General features: G+C 48.3%; 1 protein-coding gene and 1 non-coding gene across 2 annotated transcripts; both read left to right on the plus strand.

Moving 5' to 3' along the window:
• Positions 1–488: 488 nt before the first annotated feature.
• On the plus strand, positions 489–21,268 carry HSPA9 (heat shock protein family A (Hsp70) member 9). The gene is made up of 17 exons (XM_065030376.1): positions 489–744; positions 1,599–1,657; positions 2,985–3,072; positions 3,172–3,353; positions 3,749–3,873; positions 5,162–5,235; positions 5,320–5,426; positions 6,149–6,311; positions 6,969–7,061; positions 8,602–8,811; positions 11,239–11,466; positions 12,213–12,317; positions 12,979–13,096; positions 15,165–15,259; positions 17,384–17,476; positions 19,711–19,851; positions 20,538–21,268. The coding sequence occupies exons 1-17, from the start codon at positions 673–675 to the stop codon at positions 20,595–20,597; spliced, it is 2,013 nt and encodes a 670-aa protein (XP_064886448.1). The 5' UTR covers positions 489–672; the 3' UTR covers positions 20,598–21,268.
• Positions 11,689–11,759, plus strand: LOC135575462 (small nucleolar RNA SNORD63). The gene has a single exon (XR_010466250.1). It is a non-coding gene; the product is annotated as a small nucleolar RNA SNORD63 (small nucleolar RNA).
• Positions 21,269–22,980: the final 1,712 nt, after the last annotated feature.

Below are 22,980 nucleotides of genomic sequence, written 5' to 3' on the forward strand. Positions count from 1 at the left end.
CCCAGACCCGGCTGCGCCTCCGGCAGCCCCGGGAGCTGTGGCAGCTCTGCGCTGGGCTGGCAGCCCCGGGCCGGCCCCGCCTGCAGGGGGAAGCTCCGGGACGGGCCCGGGCCGGGGCCGCAGGACCCGCTCCAGCCGCTGCCCGGCCCCGCCAGCCCCGCTCACGGAGCCCCGCAGCGCCCGCACCGCGCATGCGCGCCCCCGCCTGCGCAGCCTCCCTGGCCTGGCCCCACGCGCCCTCTCTGCGCATGCGGCACCCGGGCTGGAGCTGCGCATGCGCGCCAGCTACCCTGACGCAAGGCCGCTGCAATCGCCCTGCGCTTTATCCTGTCCGACCTTGAGTGCGCGGCCACGCGCAGGACCCGGGCTGTCGAAAGAAGTGCCGGTGTTCACCGTGCCGGTTCGGCGCCCGTGTTTCGCCCCGGTCCGCACGGCCGAGGTAGCGGGTTTTCTCTTGGTCTCAAGAACGCAGCGCGCAGCCGTGCCTCGCGCGGTGGTGTCGGAACAGAGCACGGAGAGCGAGAGGAAGGATCAGGCGTTCCTTCGGACAGCCCGCGCCGCGGGTCCTACGGCGCAGCATTCCCCCCCCCCTCGGCCCACGTGGGTGGAGGTTTCCAGAAGAGCCGTGGCCGCGCACGCAGCTGCTGTCGCCGCCGCTCCCGCCGCTCCGCCATGCTCAGCGCGCGCCTCCCGCTGCTCCTGCCGCGCGGCGCCCCCGGGCCCGCGCACCCGGGGCTCGCGCAGGTGCGCGTGGGGGGCGCTGAGGGGGGCGGGGGACGGAACGGGGGGAGGCGGCGGCCGTGGGGCCGGGCCGGGCCGGGGCCGCTGCCGGCGTGCGGGGCCCGGCCTCGGCGGGGACAGGTTCGGGCCGCTGCGCGTTGGGCGTCTCAAGTACTGAGGAGACTTTGTTGTGGAAGAGCAGCGGTGGCGGGGAGGGGCCCGGCGGCAGCGGGGTGAGGAGGGACTGGCGCCCCGCGGGCGGGCTCCGTGGTCCCCCTTCTGTTTTTAAGCAATTTCATAGTCACGCTGCTCAGTTCCTCGCCCCTCGTGTCGGAATGGCGGCGGAGATCAGGCTGGGGAAGGGAAGTTATGTGTTAGGATGTTTTGTTTAAAACTCAAAACGCGGTTATGTTGTCAGGGTTGTGCAAAGTGATGCAGCGCAAAAAAAACACCTACAAGAGTTGCTGCGAAATCTGGGCTGCAGATTGCTGAAGGGATGTGTTACGTGGTCGTTGCTGACCACACATAACGCCTGGAGAAGCGGGGTTAATGTTTACCTGCTGCTGCTCATTGAAAGCTGAAGGTTCAGAGTTAATTTACTGGAAAGTCTTTCATATAGTGGTTAATTCATACGCTATTTTGTGTGGGGGAAGTAACTCGGTTTGTGTAATCAGGGTTATGCCAAATGAATGAGTGTGGTAATTGGTTTTCTACAGCAATCTGAATCTTTCCCAAATCCTTACTCAGTTTGCACCCAAGATTTTTAAAAGCTGGGGTAGGACTGTGTCAGTTCAGGAGTTCTCCACCTAGGAGAGTCTGGGTTGAAGATCGCTACATGTCGAAAACTAAATCTGCATTGCAACATCTTTATTTTATAGACGTTCTGGAATGGCCTCAGTCAGAGTGTTCTCAGAGCAGCATCCAGCAGAAAATACGCGTAAGTCTTGCCTTGGTTTTTTGTGTTTGGCTGTTTGATATTTATCTTTACTCTCCTCCAGATACCAGGGGTGATTAATTGAGTCAGAGATGGACTAACAGAGCAAAACCAGCGAGATAAGATAAAACTAGAGGCGATTTCTTTATCTCACGGTTTTGTTTCCAGAATACCTTTAAAAACTGTTCTTCCTCCGTTCTCCCACCAGCCACAGCACTTACAAAATGTGGATTGTTGGGAGATTTTGTTTCAAAAAGGGGGTTGCAAACAAAAAAAGTACCCAAACATTTGTGGAACAAACTGTTTCCCACTGGTGTGAAATGAGTGTAAAGAGTGGTTCCATTTCACGACAAAGTTGATTTCAGGCAGTTCATGCTTTCTCATCACTTGTTTCTCTTGTTGCGAGATCGTGGGGAAAGTATAGCAGTGAGTTGTGTAACGCAGTCAGATGTTTCGTGGCGGCTGCTGATTCAGGACGCAGAGTGTTAGGAGAACTGACCAGGACGGGGAGGTCGAGCAGTCGCATGTTTCCAGGATCCCCAGTTTATGTTGCCTGGGCTAGAATTGGAGTCACTTTAGCCGCTCGGGGAGGGAGGAGGTGTAGCCTGGTATTAAACATGGTCCTGCTCTGCCTTCAGCGTCCTTTCTGCATCCCAGGACGTGGCTTTGTTTATAAGGCAGAACTATGAGTCAGGAGTTCTGTCTGTCCTCAAAGAGGTTGATACAGACTTCCTAGAAAGAAGGAGGCAATTCAGATTTGTCTTATGTAAAAACCATTCCCATTTCTTAGAATGAAATTAATTTGTTGCTCCTCAGGATCAAAAAGATACTTATCTTTGGTTCTGGCTCAGAGAACCCTGCATGAGTGACGTAATTTGTTGTCTTCGTGTATTTTTCTCTCCATGCTAAGCAGTGATAAATAAGCCAATGCTATTTATTATTATTATCATTTTGACTGCAGGTGGATGTTTTCAAACAAGTTTGAATAGGAAGAGTAACCCAAAGCAAGTTCTGTCTCTGTAGGCACAGAATTTGTTATGACTTTGTTTTAGATCAAGATTTTAAGGGATGTTGAACATACAAGTAGTAAGAATTATTCTTGTGAAGAATAGTATTTTGCAGGTTTATTTAAACAAGTGAGGATTTAAGTGTAAGTGAACTGAGAACAGAGGCACAACATTAAATTCCTGTGTAAGAGTCAGAGAACACCTTGAGTCAGAAAAATCTACTGGAAAATCACTTTGTTCTGTTTTCAGGCTAGCAAGTCTTTTTTGCTATCTAGTTATTTTCCTTTATTAATAATTTTATTTTTCTTATAATCTGCTTTCAGCTCAGAAGCAATTAAAGGTGCTGTTATTGGAATTGATTTGGGTACAACGAACTCCTGCGTGGCAGTTATGGAAGGAAAGCAAGCAAAAGTAAGAAACTAATACCAGCTTATAGCAATGATAAGCTGAGTGTCCAAATTAGTGTTCTTCAGAGGTTTTTGGTGGCATCCTGTTCCGTTTTTTACATAGGTGCTGGAAAACTCGGAAGGTGCCAGGACAACACCTTCGGTTGTTGCATTTACCTCCGACGGCGAGCGCTTGGTTGGGATGCCAGCGAAGCGGCAGGCGGTCACCAACCCACACAACACCTTCTATGCTACCAAGCGGCTCATCGGGCGGCGCTTCGATGACCCCGAAGTGAAGAAGGATATGTAAGCGAAGGCGTTTTGTTGCTTGTATTCTGAGGGCCAAGCTGTATTTTGCTATATTAATTGCTGATCATTGTAAGGTTTTCAGAGAAGAAGAAAGTCTTGCTGATGCTGTGCAAAATAGTCAGCATCTACCAATAAGACTTTTCTTATTCTTGAGGGCATGTACGATCAAAGCTGTCTGGTCGTACCCAAGGCTCGTGATTTAATGGTGTAGCTGATTAAAAGCAGTAGTAGTAGGTTGGGACTCCTGGGACTCCCTAGATCTGAGGCTGCTGTTGGCAAATTGAGTATTCTTTGTCTAGAATTTGTACACATTCTTCTGCTGTTATTAATTGGAGGGTTTTTGTGCCATATGCTGAGACAGAAATTGAGTGTGGAATTCTTCTGTTTTTCAGTAAGAACGTTCCATTTAAAATTGTTCGTGCCTCCAACGGTGACGCCTGGGTAGAGGCTCATGGGAAACTCTATTCTCCCAGCCAGATCGGTGCCTTCGTACTAATGAAGATGAAGGAAACTGCAGGTTGGTACAGTTCGGTCTTTGCCACGCGTGAGTACAAGTGTGGCTGTGGTAAATGGAAGTGCAGCAGCTGTAAAGGTGCTTTTTGGGACTTCAAACATACTTGTATCAAAATTGAGTACTGATTGAGTTGGTACTCAATTTGAATGCACACTTACTCAGAAGGGGGAGCTCCCTTTCCTTGAAAGGTGCAGCCCTTGTGCCTCCCAGGCTGCAGCTGAGGCAGCCAGGGTTTTCAGTGGCCTTGCTCTTGTTCAGCTGCTAAAAATGTAGCAAGAGAGGGACTATTCAAGGGACCCAATCTTTGGGCTGAACAAATAGCTTCTTAGCCAGTGGTGACTTAAGATCTTCACTAGGGGAAAATGTCCATCGGCAAAATATTTTGCATCCAGCAATGTGTTTGGGGGACAGGACTAAAGGTTGTTACTGAAGCTTCATCCAAAGACTAATTTTTTTGCAGTGTTAGGTCCTAGACACTTGCTAAGCTTCACCCAAGAGAAAAGTATGGTTATGTGGTATGTGAGCGCCTAGATGTGATGAATCTGCCTTACTCTGCAGATGGTGTTCCTCTGCATTAAGCAGGGCTGTGCTTATTGTAGATCTGTTGGCTTTTGCCCTGGATGCTACATGAATTCAACTGTGGAATGATCTGGCTTTGCTAGCAACGCAAAGTAATGCAGTGTGTAAGGTCTGTGCAGGGCTCATACATAGGTGTAAATCCTCTCTGTGTGCTCTCACTGCATCATGCACATTCCTGTTTTTTAGCAGGTCTGACTGCATTCGATGACATGTTTATTTGGGGTTTTTTTTTAAATCAGTTTGTGGCCTTAAATTATGGTGTAATCGGTATTTTTCCTGGCTTGCTGTCTGTAACTCTTGTAAGGATGGTGTACATACATTATTTGTACCCTGTAAATGTTACCTACAGCAAACTGTGTAAATAGGATGAAAATGAGTAAGTTTTAAGTCCTTCACTTTGAACAGTCCAAAGAAATGGAAAACAACTTCAGTCTCACACACCTGAAAGACAGTTTAAGCTCTCAGGTGAATTCTCACCCACTAGTGGCATCCAGTCGCTGATGGAATTGCGGAGGTGCTTTGCTGTTCTGTCGGAAGCCTGCAAACTCACGTGTTAGTGGAACACTCCCTCTGCATGTTCCCAGAAAGCAGCAGGTTCTTGAGCAGTGAGCCTGTCTGTTGTTCTTAGTTCAAGAAGATTATTTCAAACTACATGGTGATAATGATGTTGCTCATCTTCTAAAGATAACTTTCTGTCTCATTTTTCCTCCAGAAAACTACCTGGGACATTCAGCAAAGAATGCTGTCATCACAGTCCCTGCTTACTTCAACGATTCTCAGAGACAGGTACTCCTCAAGCTCTAAGATTTTAGGCCTTATAAACTGTTTAGTTTTTCTCAGTACATAGCACTCTGCCTCTTTTTCCCTCAGGCTACAAAAGATGCTGGGCAGATCGCTGGCTTGAACGTTTTGAGGGTGATTAATGAACCAACAGCAGCTGCACTTGCCTATGGTCTGGACAAGTCTGAAGACAAAGTGTAAGTGCCTGTTCCTAACACCTACCCTCTCTTAAATAAGCGTGCTGTAATTTGCTCCGTAAATCTCTCTTCTGCTTTCTGTTTTTTAAAATCACTGGTTGGAGTTCTGCCAGAGTAGACTCCCAGCTGTGCGCCAGTGCTGAGTAATGTCACCTCTGTTCTATGGCAGCCGCACTTGTTAAAGAAAGTGGGTCTGTTACTTGCAGCTACAACTTAATCAAATCGATCTGATAAAATTATCTTTCCTACTGGTGGTGGTGGAAGGTGTGGGTGAGGACAGCCTCACCTGCCCTCGCTGCGTCCCGCCTCCTGGCACGGGAGGGGTGGTTACATAAATGCAGGGGGTTTGTTACACATTTTGTAAATATGATGTAGCTTATAGTGCTGTGAAAGGCTCACGTTTTGAAAAACGTGTTTCATAGTGGTTCGGGTGTCCCTGCCCTTGTCATTGGATTGTGTGTATTTGAAGAAAAGTGAACTGCACTCTGAGATACCAGGCAAGGTTAAGCATTGTGCAGCACTTCTTTCAGAGACTTGCACGTGGACTCGAGCGCTCAAGGAATGCGTACACTGGGTGATTTGTGTACTGCTGTCTTCAGAGAGGCTTTTAACTTCTGCGGACAGCAACGTGAATTCTGCACATGGAATTTCCTGAGGAAAATTATTTTTGAGCCGCACAACTTTGTCTAGAAAGTAACGTTTTTCTGTATCTGTTCTTGTAGTATTGCAGTCTACGATTTGGGTGGCGGCACTTTCGATATTTCCATTTTGGAAATCCAGAAGGGAGTCTTTGAGGTGAAGTCTACCAACGGTGACACTTTCTTAGGTGGAGAAGATTTTGACCAGGCTTTGCTACAGTATATTGTTAAAGAGTTCAAGAGGGAGGTAAGGTATCTCATGAGAATTCTGTCTGTGTTACACTGGTTTTCAGCCTCATTTGACTTGCATGTTAGGATGGGAATTTTCTTGCATTATTGGGGACTTTATTTGTAATCTGTGGCACAGCAGAAATTTGGGCGTTAAAGACACCTGTTAGTCTGGCTTCCAGTTCTTACACTTGTTTTCTTGAGGTGGAATATTGCTCTCCTGGAAAGCAAAATAGCAGGACTTCTGCCTTTTTCCCCTAGTATAGCAGGACTATTGTATGTGCAGTCTGCTTGCTTTTAATAATAAAAGGCTGTGGTCCATTTGAATGTGTCAGCACAGATGTGTACATTACAGGGTTGGCTGTAGAAAACTGCAGTGCAGTTCCAACTCCTTTGTTAGTTCAGTCTTTATATTCTGTGATGCAGCAGCTTTTCCAAGCTTTAATCTGTAACTTAGTTTACAATTACTTCCAGAGCAGAGAGGGTTAGCAGTTGTCTTTGAAATGCTAAATACATTTGCCAGAAGTGAGAAAGATCAGCAGGCTGTATCAGGCTATATTTCTACAAACATCTTTACAGTCAAAAGTGGTAGGAAGGTGAACTGCAATGAAGAAAAGCTCTGGTGACTCCTGTGCAAAGGCCGAGAGTCTGTTAACCTGTATTGTTTGTCGTTCAGATGGGTGTTGACCTGACTAAAGACAACATGGCCCTTCAGAGGGTGAGAGAAGCATCGGAGAAAGCAAAGTGTGAGCTTTCCTCATCTGTGCAGGTAGGTGGTCCTGTAAAACCTTTCGTTACGCTTGAGTTTTGCATAATATTTCTTCACAAAGCTCTATGAAATTGCTTCTTTTTTTGTTCTTGTGGTGGCAGAACAAGCCTCTGTGTAACTGATCGCCATCAATTCTAACAGAAAGTTAGCCGTGTTTTCTCATCGTGTGGGGAATGTGACCTTGTTCCAAACTTATGGGTAGCAGGGAATATAGCTGCAGCTGGTACTGTTGGGTTATTGGAACCACTTGTGACTTTGTGCAAGCGGTTCCAAAACCTTGGTGCTGTTCATTCCATGGAAACAGCTAATTTGTCAAAGAAGAAATAATTTCTATAAAGAATCTTTACTTACTTGCCCGTAGAAGAGTTGTCTAGACAATGGACAACATATACCCCCTTTCTTTCTTCCACCCACTTTGTATATTAATGTATTCCAGCATGTCCTTTATTCACTCCTGAATAAGGAACTGGAGAAGCAGCAGGTTGGGGGTGTAGTAGTGTTGCCTGAGTGAAATTAAGATCAGTGATATAGGGATTCTGCCAGTTTCTAGGTTCTGAATAAAGATTTTTTATGTTGGTCTTTTTGTTGGCCAGTGGGGAGCCCATAGCAAGGAGTTTAGGCCAGTCACAATGGCTGCATAGTTCTGCCAGAGACATAGCGGGCTCTGTTTTACTAGCTCAAGAGTTGGCAGATCGTCTGTTCATACCAGGAAAAGCTCAATTCCTTAACTCTTTAGCAGCGAGGGGAAAACAACTTGCTTTTGGCCCTATTTTCCCCTAATATTTTCGCCTAGGCTATTTATAAAGTGAACGCATGCCTCTAGTCTGTAACTTGGGTTTAGTTTTTGTCGTGTTAACATAATCTCTAGAGTTTAAAGCATTAATGGTTTAATTGCTTTGATTTGTAGCATCTGTTGATGTCAGCATGACTCAGCACTTGAACAAGATGGCTTCAGTATAAGATTTGCTTTAAAAATCCAGCATGTAAGATTACTCACAAATAGCCATGAAAAGTGGGGATTACGGTCCCTTGTACTGATGAACTTTGTGTTAGATGGCAATGGACTGGCTGTCAAACATGAGTTGTTTGTGTTTAAAAGTCGTGGGCTATTTCCTTCAAGTAGCTTACGTTGTATGAGATGTTAGTCATTTGGCAAAGTTTTTTGGAACTCTGAAAATGGGCTTTGTTCTGTGTTGTGCTAGAGGAAGATGATTAAGGTTGTCACTTCTAATGTGTCAGCTGTTACCTCCTGTCTACGAGAGAAATGAAATTGTTTTTCTTAACAACAAAAGACTTCAAAGTAGCACGAAATTAAAACCGGAACTTAACAGTTGAAACCGCGAGATGTGTAACAGAATAATTTTCATCTCTCTTGTCTGAAATGTCAAAGTTTGCTGCCACTTAAAGACTGGGCCGCAGAGTGAACAGGCACGTAGATGCTTCAATACAGGCAGAACCAGTAACTTGATCTAAAACCTGTCTGTAGCTGCCTTATTTTCCATTCCTGTTTCTTCACTCCGTGTCTGTTTCTGTGCCGCAGACCGATATCAACTTGCCGTACCTTACTATGGACGCCTCTGGACCAAAGCACTTGAACATGAAGCTGAGCCGCTCGCAGTTTGAGGGCATCGTAGCGGATCTGATCAAAAGGACGGTAGCGCCGTGCCAGAAAGCCATGCAGGATGCTGAGGTCAGCAAGAGTGACATCGGTGAGGTCATCCTCGTCGGTGGCATGACCAGAATGCCAAAGGTATGAGATAAGTTCCTGTTACAGGCAAAGCTGGTGCAGCTTCACAGTGGTTTCTGTTCAGGGTGATCTGTAACAGAAAAGTTGGGAGTCTGCTGACTTCAGAGCTCCAGGAACAGAGCAGATGTGCTAAGCAGTCACATGAAAACAGTGGCAAGGGACTGTCTTGTCCTGTCTAATTAACTCAGCTGGGGTCTTGGGGCTGTAGCAGAGTTGCATTTTATAAAGACAAATGGGTGGTATCAGGAGTTGAAAATTCATCTTGGCTTTCTGATGTGGACCAAACATAAGCAGCATTGTTGAGATATGCAGGCTGTCTTCTCTTGTTACGGGCTTCAGTGTGTGACAGAGATACACTTCAGCAACAATAGCCTGTCAGTAATCTTTACCTTCCAGTGGATTTCCTCTCCTGTGTAGAGCACTTAGAGCTGGCTGTGAAGAAGCTGCATGAGCAGAACAGCTCTGTTACCTGCTGGTTGTGTGTATTCGGCTCCCTGTTTGAGGCTGGGTGTTGTCAAGCATGTTTAACCGTTCCAAACACTCATTACTTAGTACCCGGCCCCTGCGTTGGGCGGTGATAAGCACCAACAGGTAACTTGGCAGATTGCTCTGCTGACTTGGACAGTCTTGCAGATAAGGCCCGTCTGCTGCTGATGTACTGTTCTTGTTCACAGCAGTGCAGCTGCTGCTTGGCTCCCCCAAAGTCAGAGCTGAACATGTGTGCACTGCTCCCTTCAGGGGTACAGCTCGTCCTTCCTGCAGAGATCACCCACATCTCCTTCCACAGGGATCAGTGGGGCTTGGACGTTTTATGTGCTGTTCAGATTTGTGATTTGCAGGTCGATTCTAGGATAGGTGTGCACGTGGTCCTGCTTGAGACTGATTTGGGGTTTGGTGGTTTTCTTTTGCTGGGTTAAGTGAGCCTGGTGGCTGGAGGTGATATTAGTGTGTGCAGAAGGTCACCCAGGCAGGGGAACCAGAGCAACAAGATAAACAGAAACTGCTGCTCTGGCCAAAGCTCAAGTGGAGTAACTGTGCTATACCTTCCCAAAGTCCCTGCTGTTCCACCTGGATAAACGAAAAACAGTGTGGTGTTAGCGTGTGTAAAGTGATGAAAATCACTTCTAGAGGTGGGGAAACCCTTCCTGAAACATTATGTATCCCTTGGGGGTGGAAGACAGTACTTAAATATTGATTTTATTTTATCTTTTTAATTTTTGCTTTTTTAACCTGCTATTTATAACCCCCAGCATTTGTGGATTTGAGCTTCCATAATGCTTTCCCAAATACTAGTAGTGAAACTCTGGCTCTGAGACCAGTGCCTGTGTGTTGCACACAGCACAGAGCCTTCTCTTGTGTGCGTTGTTGTGTTTGCTTCACCCGCTAGGAGGGAACGTGTCTTCTCTGCAGCGCTCGCGTGGCCAATGCTCCAGGAGACGTACAGTGGGTAGTTAGAAGACATTTTTCTTTTGTGCTGTAAAATACGCTTCTAGAGGGAAAGACTTGCGCTTAATTATATGCTGATATCTAAAAGGTCTTCTTCTGTAATGCGCACTCTCTTGACTTCAGTGCAGAGGAGTTGGACACCTGTTCACAGCACATTGTTCCAGGCATGGCACGCTCACCTGTGCCGGCGTGTGCTGACGGGTGTACGCAGGGAGGAGGGAAGCTGTGAACACGGAGGAAGTCCCACACCCTTCTGTAAGGTGGAGGAGTGGACGACTGAGCTGTGTTCTGGTGCATGCACCTTATTGCATTGCTGTCTAGATACTTCAGTGGTAAATCTGTTGCAACCATGAGCATGCCCTTCCAAAAGCGCAGAGCAGCGAAAAACTACTGACACAGCTCAGTCTGTCTGCTGACGTAGCAAATCTACTTCTCTGGTAAAACACCCCATTAAATAGTTTGAAAATACTGTCCTTCATACAGTTTCTCTTTTTTCCTTCTTTATTGCACACAAACAAGATCAACTGTCCTTCTGCTCTGGATTTTTGTGCGCTCCCTGCGCTCTGCCTCCAGAGCTGTACTGTCCTTGACAGCCGTGTTCTGCGCAGCGCTGGCGTGTACGCGTTCCCAGGAGCGGTCCTTGACTCCCGCTTGATAAGTGTGAGTGATCCCTTCTGAGTACAGCTGGGCCACCTGGAAGGACTGATGGAGGTTGACATGGAGCTGGCAAACTTGATAGCGAGAAAGTCTCCAGAGAAGGGGTTGTCTAGACTGAAACAAATGCATTTAACAGCGTACGTGGAAGGTGGGGAATTAGGGAGCAGTCACAAGCCTGAAGCTTAATATTTCTATTGTGTCACACAGTTATATGGCACCAGGAGCATAAAGATACAAGCCGTTAGCCACACTGGCTTGTTCTTGTGGCCACAGCACTGGGCAGTAATGGTTCACTCTGCATACGAGCTGTGCTTTCTTCCCATTCAGGTGCAGCAGACTGTACAGGATTTGTTTGGCCGTGCTCCTAGCAAAGCAGTTAATCCTGACGAAGCCGTTGCTATCGGTGCAGCTATTCAAGGTGGTGTGTTAGCTGGTGATGTTACTGATGTCCTCCTGCTGGATGTGACTCCTCTCTCCTTGGGGATTGAGACGCTGGGAGGTGTCTTCACAAAGCTCATCAACAGGAATACCACCATACCTACGAAGAAGAGCCAGGTACACATTGACTCCAGATGGGTGGGTCTTTGGTCTCAGACACCCAGTGAAGGCTGCCCTGTCACCTCATCTGGCAAGGAGAAGCAGCATAGAAATCAGATTTAATGTCAGCCGCTGAGCATCTCTGCTGATTATTAGTGTGCCCATGAGGGGCGGTAAGTTGGGTTACTGTGTGCCGAGATACCCCAGGATGTTTGTGGCCTGGTCCTGATGGCAGTGTGTGTGCCGTGATGTAACTGTCAACACATCATTCTGAAAAAGAATTGTGTGGAGACCTTCTGTAACTGAGCACTGCACCCGTTTGAGACCACCTTCCTGGCTCCCTGTGCCTCGGAAGGCATTATTTTTCTCCCCTGTTGCAAGGCCCCTGGGTGTGGTCCTTTCTTCCCCTTTGCCGTGTGTGCTCCTACTGATAACACTTGCTGTCTGTGGGGCTGGGGCGGGAGCCCCGCTGCTTTGGCGGGAATGTCCTGGCGATGTGGCTGTGCCACGGAGCCTGCCGCTGGCCTGGCATTGCCGGTTTCTGTGCGCTCACGTGCATATGGAACGAGATGCCAGGGAGCTTGGCTGTTGCTAGCCTTGGTGCCTTTGTGTGTTGTCAGAGGAACAACAAGCATTTAATGATTCTTTATCTCTTCAAAGTAGCTTCTCTTTATTCCTTTCTTTGTTTAATCAGCTTGTAACTGCATCCATCCCCATGTTGCCATTTACTATCTATCCAGTGACTCTCTGTTCCTTTCCCACAGGTGTTTTCTACAGCTGCTGATGGGCAGACTCAAGTGGAGATTAAAGTATGCCAGGGGGAGAGAGAGATGGCTAGTGACAACAAACTTCTTGGCCAGTTCACATTGGTACGTTAGTTACTCGGCATTCATGACCTTAGACTTGACCTTCTTGGAGAAGTTCAAAGCCTTCTCCATTTCATTTGACCCCTGAAGAGAGTGTTGCGAGCGGGAGTCATCTTGCAGAAGACATCTGACCCTATTTGTAGTAATAAAGCAGTCTGTGAAGACACAGCCTGATTCTGGGACAACATTTCAGTGGCAAGGGAGGAACTAATGTTTGAGATGGAGCTCAAAGTTCTAAGCAGCCTTATGTGGCACAGGGGCTACTGTAGCCTTAGGGCTTGGTCACCTAGAAGGGCCCTGTCCACTCCTGGGCACAAAGAGCAAAAAGAACTCTGTAGTACCTGTCCTGTGCAGCAGGTGAACTGAATGTGGGCCTTTCCATTGGTGTTGCAAGGACAAGACTGGCTTGTTTAGCAAAAAAGCAGAACCTGTGTCGCCTCCGAACCACACTTGGGGGCTACCTCCTGTGGCTTCTGTGTAGAAATCTGTATCCTCTTAAATCTAGATACTGCTTGTTCACCACATGGTGCCAACAGGCGTTCAGAGGACTCTGCTCTGAGCGTTAGTTAATAGTTGATTCAAGTGACAGATCACCAAGATCACGTGCCCAACAGTGGAGCCTGGTACCCCGAGCTCAAATCACTGATGTGCTTCTCCTTCTCAGGTTGGGATTCCTCCAGCGCCGCGTGGAGTGCCCCAGATTGAGGTCACTTTTGACATTGATGCAAACGGTATCGTGCACGTGTCAGCAAAGGATAAAGGCACTGGACGTGAACAGCAAAGTAAGTGCTCTGGGGTGCTGCCTGGGGCTGAGGAGGACAGCTGTGGGGGGCAAAGGGTTACTGCAGAGTGGAATGGGGACAGAAGTGACAATGCACCTGTGGTTTCATTTTAAGGAATTAAAGCCTCTGTAAACACAGAGCCTGCTGGCAGAGATTGCCACCAGTGGGTGTTTTCTCCTTGCACATTAGGCAGTACCAGGGTCAAGGAGGTCCTCACTAGCAGGGTTCTACCGCATTGCAAGTCATTTTGCGCTGTATGACAGTCCTTGGTCGTGCAGTCTGCTGTGACCACTGGAGCCATGTTTCAGCAGAGTGGGCTTTCCTGTGTGTATCAGCTGTGCCTCCCTCCCCAGGGAGGTGCTGGGTGTACAGGTTGCTAAGGGAGGGCTCTGGGTGTTTGTGGAGTGGTGCTTCTGCTGCTTACGGGGGTGTCCTGTGTCACCGAGGAGCCCAGAGCAGTGACATTCTGCTCTGCGTTACCCTGAAGAGACAGAAATTGGGGTTTGGGAATCCAGCTCCTCATATGAGTTCTCGAGCTGTGCTCCTGGGCACGCTGTTCCTTTGGGAGTGCAAACACATGAAGAGGTGGCTGGCTGTTGGGGCTGCCTGCCTGGAGGTGCCAGCTTTTACGGGAGACATTGAATTAGGAAGGTGTCTGAATGCAGGGCATGTCAAGTACAGCTGAACAGATCAGCCACGTGCCGAGACCCTGTTTTGTTTCTAATTACTGCAAGTAATGCAAGTATTTTGAAGCAGCAGGTATTTTGCGTAACCACCTTGTTCATTTTCATCCATTAAGGCTGGAAATGTCTCTAAATGGCTGGAGGCTTGGGGACTTCAAGCTGTCAGTATATTTTACTGTGTAGTTCAATGAAGTGATAGGCCCAGTGTTCTGGGGTAATTAACAACACAGTTGACGTTTTCTAAAGCTCTGTTGTGGGCTCATAAAATTAATTTGGAGCATTTGTAGATTCCCCTGATACAAAATAATCTCTTTCATGCCTCTAACTGGGAAGCCTCCATACTGCCCTTCGGTTGTTTCTTGAAGGCAACCACTTGAGCAGTCAAATGCATGCCCAGTTAAGAAAAATACTGTGAACTCTGTATTGGCAACTTGAAGGTATATGTTGTTCTTAATCCTGCTGCTTGGCTTTTGGCAGAGATTTCTTACCAAAGCCACACTGCTTCTTACTTAGATTTCCGTGTAGATTTCAATGTGTGGCAGCCTTCTATCTCTGAATAGCCATCTGTGATCATAAGCAACCAGAATTTTTAGCTGCCTATCTGTATGCAAACATGGCCATAATTATAAAGCTGAACTGCTGATCCCACATCTGCATCCAAAGGGCATGTGTTTGTCTCTTTTTCAGGGTTTTATACAAAAGTTATGCAGAAAACTTATTTCTAGTGAAGATCTTAGTGCATCCTTTTTTGGACTTGGTGATATCCTGGATGTTGATCCTCTCTTTCGCAATGAAATGATGCTTTGCTGCAGAAATTAGCTTAAGTCCGGACTACACATTTGGAGACTAATGAAGAAAAAAAGATGAGGGGGACCTTTAGGAGGCTGCCCATAGAATCACACTGTGTTCGCTTACTAAGGGCGGTGTGCAGAGCATTGTCTTATCATACTACCAGCCTGGGCTGCTCTCCAGCAGTGAAAACAATCTAAACAATTCCTTCTGTTTGGATTTCTTTCTCTTTGGTTGGTGTTGTGGCGGTTTTTGTTTGTTTGTTTTTAGTTTTTTGTGGTTTTAACCTGCTAGAACAGCCCTTTGGTTTGGGGGCTTCGTGTGCACATTCACTTTCCAGAAGGAGTAGCTGAAGAGTGGTCCAGGTGACTTGCAGAGCCTGGGCAGGAGGTGTCTGGCAGATCTGAGCCGTCAGGTTTTTGTCTTGCCAGCAGCATCGCTGCCTCTTCAAACACTGGCTGAGTTTGTGCTGCCCGTGGGGTCTGTGTAGATGCAGAGTCCCTGAGCAAAGCTGCTTCCACTGGGGGGGGTTGGGAACTGATACTCTCCTTTCCTCGAAGAACACAGTCTTTATTAATGCTGCTTCTCTAATGCAGTTGTTATCCAGTCTTCTGGTGGTCTTAGCAAAGATGAAATTGAGAACATGGTGAAGAATGCAGAAAAATATGCAGAGGAAGACAGGCGAAGAAAGGTAATGTGATCGTTACGGTACCTTCCAGCTCGTAGCGTACCTGCTGGTTGTTGCTGTTTTGTGCTGTTAGCTGTGCCCGCCTGAAGGAGCTGCAGGTTCTGGTCTGCACAGTCTTGAGCTGTTTGCTTGTGTAGTTACCCAAATATCTGCTGGCCTCCTTGTACTCAGTTTACGTTCCAAAGCTGCAGGAAGGTGTGTGCAAAGGCATTTGGGTCTTGGTTTGGGTTGGATAACTACCTTGTGTAATTGGTATTTTAATTCCTCCCGGAAGAATTACTGGGACATGGAGGCAGCAGTAAGCAGACTCACCTGCCTGTTGCTCGTGAGAAAACAGCTTGGCGACTCTAGTTATGCTTTTTGTTATCAATGCTGTTTACTGTCCACCTGCCTGGTACCTTGGCTGTTTGTTTGAAGCCAGGGTACTACAGCTGGGTTCTCACAATGTTCCATTTCAATGGTGGCAGTATGGGGATATTTAAGCTATGTTCTCTTGAGTTTATTTTAAAGCTTAATGTGTAGAACCTGCCAAGCAAAGCTGCACCTCAGCCTCTACCTTTGTAAGTGGGAAATTGCTTTCCATAGTCTTAAAATCTCACTGTGGCATCTCAAATGCTGTATTCACCTGAGCGCAGTACTTGCCCTCAGCGCAGGTGAAGCCATCAGGAGATGTTTGAAATCCTCACTGACTCTGTCAGGAGAAGGCTGGCACTCAGTATGGCTGAGTGACTGAACCTGTGATATACATTGGATTAATGGTTGGAACTAATTGGTTTAATGAGGGTAGTAATAATGAATCATACTACTAAATATAGAGCATTGATTTTTAAGCAGATGCGGTGAAGGCCTACTCTGGGATGTGGCACCAGCATATAGTCAGTGATTGCTGAAACTGGTATGCTAAATTTGTCCACGTTGTGTTCTCCTGGTCTGTAGAAACCTGTCTCAGGTCTTCAGGCAGTGCCGTAAGTCTCTCCATCGGTAGTGAAGGGATCAGGAGAGGACTGAAGGAGAGGACCCATGGAATGAATTGATGTGAAGCAGCATCTCCATGCCACAGAGCGTCAGCTTATGAGCATTTGTAGGCTAGATGGAGAACCTTTAATGTCCCTGGTCTGAAAGTCCCATTGTTTAAATAACCACATGGTTGCCACAAAGCGTAGGTGGTGGCCTAGCACTTGAAGAGGCTGCACTGAAACTGTTTCCTGATGCCTTACTTTGTATCTTAAATCATTGAATATGTTCATCCCTGTCCTTACCCTGAAGTGGGACTCATCTCAGTCCAGTGACCTATCAGGGGAAGGTGGTTACGTTACTTTCTTAACTAACACTTCTCTTTACTTGATTTGCGTAACTGTAATTGTCAAAATTCCTTCATTACACCTTCCTGATCAAGTTTTTATTGCCATGGAAGTATCATGAGTGTAGAAACAGAGTTACCACTCTGCTGTGAACTTCGACATCCCACAAAGAGTGAAGACATTGTGTAGAAATGGAATTGCTGTGGTTAGTAGTTAGTCTCTTCAGAATATTATCACACCCTTGTTGGGGTAGACTGCTCTTGCAGATGGAGAGGGCTGGGTGTCCCGGGTGAAATGGTTTATGTTGACATTGGGACTGAATTGTGTCTCAGCAGGACTGCTGCTCCCCATGCTTAGAGTCTGCTCTGCCCCTTGTTGGTTGTCTGTGCAGCAGTAACCTTGGGAACTGCTATTTTGTTATTAGCACAGTGGGGCTTTTCTGCTCTTGAGATGTTACAAGCATTTATAATAAGAACACGAGTAAAAAAACCCAGTATTTTAGTTCTCTAGTGCCCTTGTTACTGAAGAAGCTTAAGGATATTTCCCTAAAGTTCTGTGGCTTTCCAGAGGAGCAGAGCGAGCTGTGCTCTTTGACTTCCAGAGAAGTGAGCTTGAGTATGAAGTGAAAAGGACCGACAGTTTGGGCTTGCTGGTGCCAGAATGCATCTGGAAGTGTTCGCTTGCATTTCTTTTTGCCCCTTTGCCATTAAGAAGGACCTGTGGTGGGAACTAGAATGGAGTTTGGCAGTTTGAGGAAAGAAATGTCAGCTGCTCGCTGGTACGTCCAGAACGCGTGTCAGCAGCGATGCGTGCGCTCTCTTCCCAGGAACGCGTGGAAGCTGTGAACATGGCTGAAGGCATCATCCACGACACGGAGTCCAAGATGGAGGAGTTCAAGGATCAGCTGCCAGCAGACGAGGTGGGTACTTTCTGGTCCCGTACCAGTACAGGAGGTAAGATTCCTTACCATACCGTTGCTCAGACTCGCACTTCACTCACAGCTGGCCCTGGCCAGTGGCACCAGCTGTGTGTTTCCCTGCTGTGTGAAGATGGCACAGTCATCAACTCTTCTGGTTTTTGCACTTGACAAGTGGGATGAGCGTGGCTGACGGGAGGACGTAAGGATGGTTTGGATAAAAGCAGAAATCCTGTTTCAAAGTGTGGGCTCAGTGTCACTGAAGATCTAACTGCCTGGGAACTGCCTGAATGGCATCCTGGGGTGTATTAGAAGGGGGGTGGTCAGTAGGTCAGAGAGGTCCTCCTGCCCCTCTACTCCGCCCTGGTGAGACCACATCTGGAATATTGTGTCCAGTTCTGGGCCCCTCAGTTCCAGAAGGACAGGGAACTGCTGGAGAGAGTCCAGCGTAGGGCAACCAAGATGATTAAGGGAGTGGAGCACCTCCCTTATGAAGAAAGGCTGAGGGAGCTGGGTCTCTTTAGTTTGGAGAAGAGGAGACTAAGGGGGGACCTCATTAATGTTTATAAATATATAAAGGGTGAGTGCCATGAGGATGGAGCCAGGCTCTTCTCGGTGGCAAACAATGATAGGACAAGGGGTAATGGGATCAAGCTGGAACACAAGAGGTTCCGCTTAAATTTGAGAAAAAACTCCTTCCTGGTGAGGGTGTCAGAGCCTGGCCCAGGCTGCCCAGGGAGGTTGTGGAGTCTCCTTCTCTGAAGACATTCCAACCCGCCTGGACATGTTCCTGTGCGACCTCACCTAGGTGTTCCTGCTCCAGCAGGGGGATTGGACTAGATGATCTTTTGAGGTCCCTTCCAATCCCAAACATACTGTGATACTGTGAAGCTGTTAATGAAAGATTTCTGCATTAATTGTGCCCTTGACTCGGCCTTCTAGGGATTTGATAAGAACTGTACGGTGGCCTGTGTGAGAGCAGAGTTTTGCTCAAAAGCTGGAGATTACGGGCAGAGCCTACCAGTGTATTAGCAGAGGGACAAAGGCAAAGCTGCTGCACAGTCTGGCAGCGCTGGTGGTGCCAACACAGCACCCCAGAACTTGGAGGCACTGAAAATGGCTGTATCCACTTCACTCCAGTTTTTCTTCTGTCTTTGAAGTGGATATCTAGTATCGGAAGAGTGCTTTTTCATACCATTCTAAGTGACAGTTTAATTTCTGCATTATGCATTTCAGAAGTCAAGTTTAAAACAGATTGCACAATCTTGAAGTTAACAGCTCTCGGAAGCAGAACAAAAGGGCTCCCGGGGCCTCTGCGAGGTGGTTGAGGGAACACAATTCTAGTTGGTTGGTGTAGCCTCTGATGGGTTTAAATGCTGCTTTTCAGCCCAGCTCTTCTCTCTAGGGTGAATATTGGTTGACTGTGTTTGGGGTAATTACCACTGGAGTTTTCTCGCAGGAGAACAGAGCCTAAATCCCTGTTTCCTGTAATGCCTTTGGGCAATACCCAAGGAAAGCGGGTAGCAGTGTTTAGAAGCAAGTCCTGCGTGTTTTGGGTGGGAAGGGTGGCCTGACAGAGGCGGTGTCGATCGCCTTCCCCTTCCTGCGGCTCTGAAGGAGATCTCTGCCCATGCTCTGCCCGAAATGCTGAGCGAGCGCAGCTGTCCCCGCTCACCCCGTGTCCCCGCGCCCTCCAGCAGCACCGCAGAACCGCCAGACTGCGTGGAGCGCTTGACAGATGGCGACAGGGGCTGGGCTGGGACCGTAATGCTTTTGTTTGCTGCTCTGCTCCCTCTCCCGCCTGCAACAAAGGGATTCAACAGGGTGGTGAACAGCCTTACTCACTGGCTTTCTGACAGTGCCTTAAATATAGCTGAGAACCAGCTTTCTGTTCATGCAGCCGGCTCCGGGGTGCCAGGGGAGCGGCTGCGGCCTTGGCCAGCTCTTCGCTCTCCGCGGGGCTTTCTGTCCTTGGCGCCTCTGCTGAGGCTGCAGACAAGGGGAGCATTTAATGCCAACTGTGGCACATTTAGTGAAGTGGACAGGTGCCCGCTGGGAACAGAGCGCAGTCCTGGGCCCTGCAGACCGTATGGTTCAGTTTGAGACTCAGCTGTATGGCTTCTGGCAAGGAAACAGTAGTTTTGCTGTGGCCAATAGGTGGGTTAAATAACAGGAATGAAGTTCTTGGTGGATGAAGTCCAAGATTTTTGACATGTTTCTTTGTGACTTATTTGCAGTGCAACAAATTGAAGGAAGAAATTGCTAAAATGAGGGAACTTCTGGCTCGTAAAGACACTGAAACGGGAGAAAACATCAGGCAGGCAGCAACCAGCCTGCAGCAGGCTTCCCTGAAACTCTTTGAAATGGCATACAAGAAGGTGGGTTTGCCATGGTGTCCGTTTTATCGGTGGGGAAGGAAACGCTCAGGTAGGAGCTGTGCTGGGAGGGGCGCGGGTCTCTGTGCGGCTCCCTTGGGCTGGCGCTCGGCTGTGCAAAGCCTGCTGGAGTTAAAGGCTGAGGTCGTGGCTGTCCTGCCGCGGGCAGCCGTTCTCCCGGCGGCTGTTACGTTTCTGTGCAGTGCTGTGCGGAAAAGTGCCGGGAGCTCATCAAGAAGAGCACGGACAGGGTTTTCCCTTAGGTCTGTAGAGGGCTTAAAGTAACATCTGGACTTAATTTTAAGGATGATTCTAGCACCGGCTTTCTGTTCGGTTTGCCTAAAGTGACAGTAGTAAGGCCACTGGGAGTTTGTTCTCCGTGTGGTTCCTGGGATGCGGGTGGCACGCTCTGCCCAGGTGAGCTCGGTGCTGCTGAGCAATCCTCACCATGGAAAGCTGCTTCCCTGATAGCGAAATGTTCAGCGCTGCAAAAAGTGTGAACACCGGGAAGAGAATTTCCTGCCTCCGTTGTGGAGAGATGGAGGTTGTTTCATTCTCCACTGGACAATTAACCTTTTCACTGGGGGTTTCTTCCGTCTAGAACTAACCGAAGCGGCTAACTAGGCGAAACAGAACTCTGCGAGACACGTTTTGTTGTTACTACAACTAATAAGCCACCTCTTTCACAGATGGCCTCTGAACGAGAGGGTTCTGGAAGTCCGGGGGATCAGAAGGAGGAGAAGCAATAAGAAGTCTCTGTCTTGCCTTGACTAGAGTATGAAGAAGAGGTCGATTTTCTTGACGCTTGGGAGAGAAGGGACCTTCCTGAGCAGCAATGGGCAGAATTCAGACTTACTGTGTTTTTGCAGTATTCTATATATAAAATTCTTTAATGTATAAACTTAGTGATGTGTCTGCTAGATAAATTGTCACTTGATGAAAGTTAATTCATGCCAGAGGAAGTTCAAAGTGTTTGGCCCCATGGTATTCGACCGAGGCGCCTGGGGACTCGCTGATCATTTCTTTCTGATACTTGACACAATGGTGTACTAAATCTGATATCAAAGTTTGGAAACCATGTCGCTAAATCCAGGGGTGGAGGTGGAAGGGACTGGGAGGAAGATAACACCTGGACTGTGTGTCACTTGTGGATCTGAGTACTTGTGAGCGGGTGACAAGGCTGGTGACATCTGCAGCGGGGTTAGTGCCCTTGTTCTGCAGGAGAAGGGCAAAGTTAGCCATAACATTCTTCCTTAGAAAAGAGGCTACGTGGAAGTTAAATCCTTTGCTTGTATGAGCCTTCTGCTCCATCCTGTGTCTGTTCTCTGCTTATGGTAAGACAATTTACTTGATAATAAAACTGTTACTGGATCCATTCTGGATTTTTTTAAAATAAAAGCAGAAAAGTGTCCAACATGGAGTTCTTGCTGTCCCATGATGGTGTTAACTGCCAGGGAGAGCTCCTGGGGAGCAGTCGGCCGGGTTCTCCTTGTTCCCCTCTTGCTACTCCGTGCGCGTTATTGACTGGAAGAGAACACAAAGTTTACAGCTGTGTTGTGCTGCCCGCTCAGGTATTTAGGAGGAAGAGGAGGATTCTTTTTTCTGGCACTCCAGGCAGTTCCCTGCAGACAAGCTATTAGGGAGGGGTTCATGTTCTCTGGATTTTAAATTGTGGACTGGAAGGGACCAAAACTGCTGCAGACACTGAGCTCTCCCCAGCTAGAAGCAGCTTCTACTTTAGAATAACTCAGCCTTGCTATCGAAGTGGACAGAGGGGGGGAAAAATACAGTAGTGAGGGGTCTGACTGTGCAGAGGGAGCCGGAAGGATTTTGGCCTGGGCTTAAAAGGGGGAGAGGAAGGTGCTGGTGCAGCCATGGAGGGGGCAAGAGGCAAGGCCTGGGCTGCCCAGCCTGTGGCACGCCTGGTGTGCTGGGGGGCTCTTCACAGCAATTTGGGGGGTTGAGCTGCCTGACTTGGGGTGAACTGTGGAGTTCCCACCCTAAATTCTGTGCTTTGCTTTCAGCGGGGGCCCCGAACCGCTGCGGCCGTTGGGGAGGATGGGGCAGCGTGGCAGCCTGCAGCGCGCTCATCTGCTGCGCTGTGCGGAGATAAACCTTCCACAAGTGCTTACAAATGTGCTGTGCACGGAGCCAGGTCCTGACTTTGTTGGGGTTTTTTTGAGGGGCAGGGCTTCTATTTGTCACAAGCAGATCCTGGCAGGCTGAGATGTGGCCAGCACGGTTCCCTGGGCGCTTTGAGGAGGCTGAGGACATGCACATTCACAGCGGCTGCTGCTCCCAAGGGCTCTTTGGGCCACCTCCAAGTGCCTCTTATGTGTGAAACCATGTGCTCGGTCCTGCCACAGCGCAGCTCTGACCTGTACGTGGGTTTGGTAGTGGCGGGGAGCGCTTAGCTGTGCATCTCCTGGGAATAAACCCCTTCATAAAGCTCAGTCACAGCTGACTTGTGCTGAATTTCCCTCCGCCACCCCTGTCAAAAGTGATCCGCTCTACAAAACTGGTTTCAATAGAGGAGGAACTCTCTGGCAAAGCCAGTTGGGTATTTCAGGTGCTAGAAGGAAACGTCCTGAAGTGAAACAGGTTAAAAACCATCCTCCGTGGGAGCTTTTCCTGCTGCCTCCCCGAAGCGCGGTTGGAAGGTGGTGCAGCGGGGCCGGGGGCGGCTCAGGACAGCGCTCGCACGCTCCTGCCTCTGCTCCAGGTCTGTGGCAAAGCCGCCGGGTCATCTCACAGCCCCCGGGCTCTTGAATCATTGATCGGGGTTGGCCTTTATTTCTTGAATGAATTATTTTCACTGTCACTGTTTAAAGCCATCTTTCATATATGTTCTTTATTTTTTAATGCGCTGTTCTTAGCTCCTCCTTTATAAGCTAAATTATTAAACCGGGGAGGGAGAAGTGAAATCAGGTGATGTGTGTCACACTGAGAACAGTGTTGTGCTGGGAAAAACTGCCAGGAGGGCGGGAGGTACAGAAACTGGGCTGTTAACTCATGTCCCGAGGAGTTTAACTGCTGCGGTGCCGCTGCGGGGAAGGTGTCGTCAGTGTGGGGTGAAAGGGGGTTTGGGCTTTGCTGCCCGCTGTCGTTTTCCATGTGGGCTGATACTCAGGA

The sequence above is a fragment of the Columba livia genome, chromosome 14 (assembly GCF_036013475.1).
Source record: "Columba livia isolate bColLiv1 breed racing homer chromosome 14, bColLiv1.pat.W.v2, whole genome shotgun sequence".
Taxonomy (NCBI): Eukaryota; Metazoa; Chordata; class Aves; order Columbiformes; family Columbidae; genus Columba; species Columba livia.

What these genes read in the sequence shown, in the direction of transcription:
- HSPA9 (XM_065030376.1), top strand. Translation starts at nt 673, where the DNA reads ATGCTCAGCGCGCGCCTCCCGCTGCTCCTGCCGCGCGGCGCCCCCGGG. An exon ending in GCATCCAGCAGAAAATACGC is followed by an intron (nt 1,658 to 2,984) that starts GTAAGTCTTGCC and finishes ATCTGCTTTCAG; the next exon opens with CTCAGAAGCAATTAAAGGTG. An exon ending in TTAAAGAGTTCAAGAGGGAG is followed by an intron (nt 6,312 to 6,968) that starts GTAAGGTATCTC and finishes TTTGTCGTTCAG; the next exon opens with ATGGGTGTTGACCTGACTAA.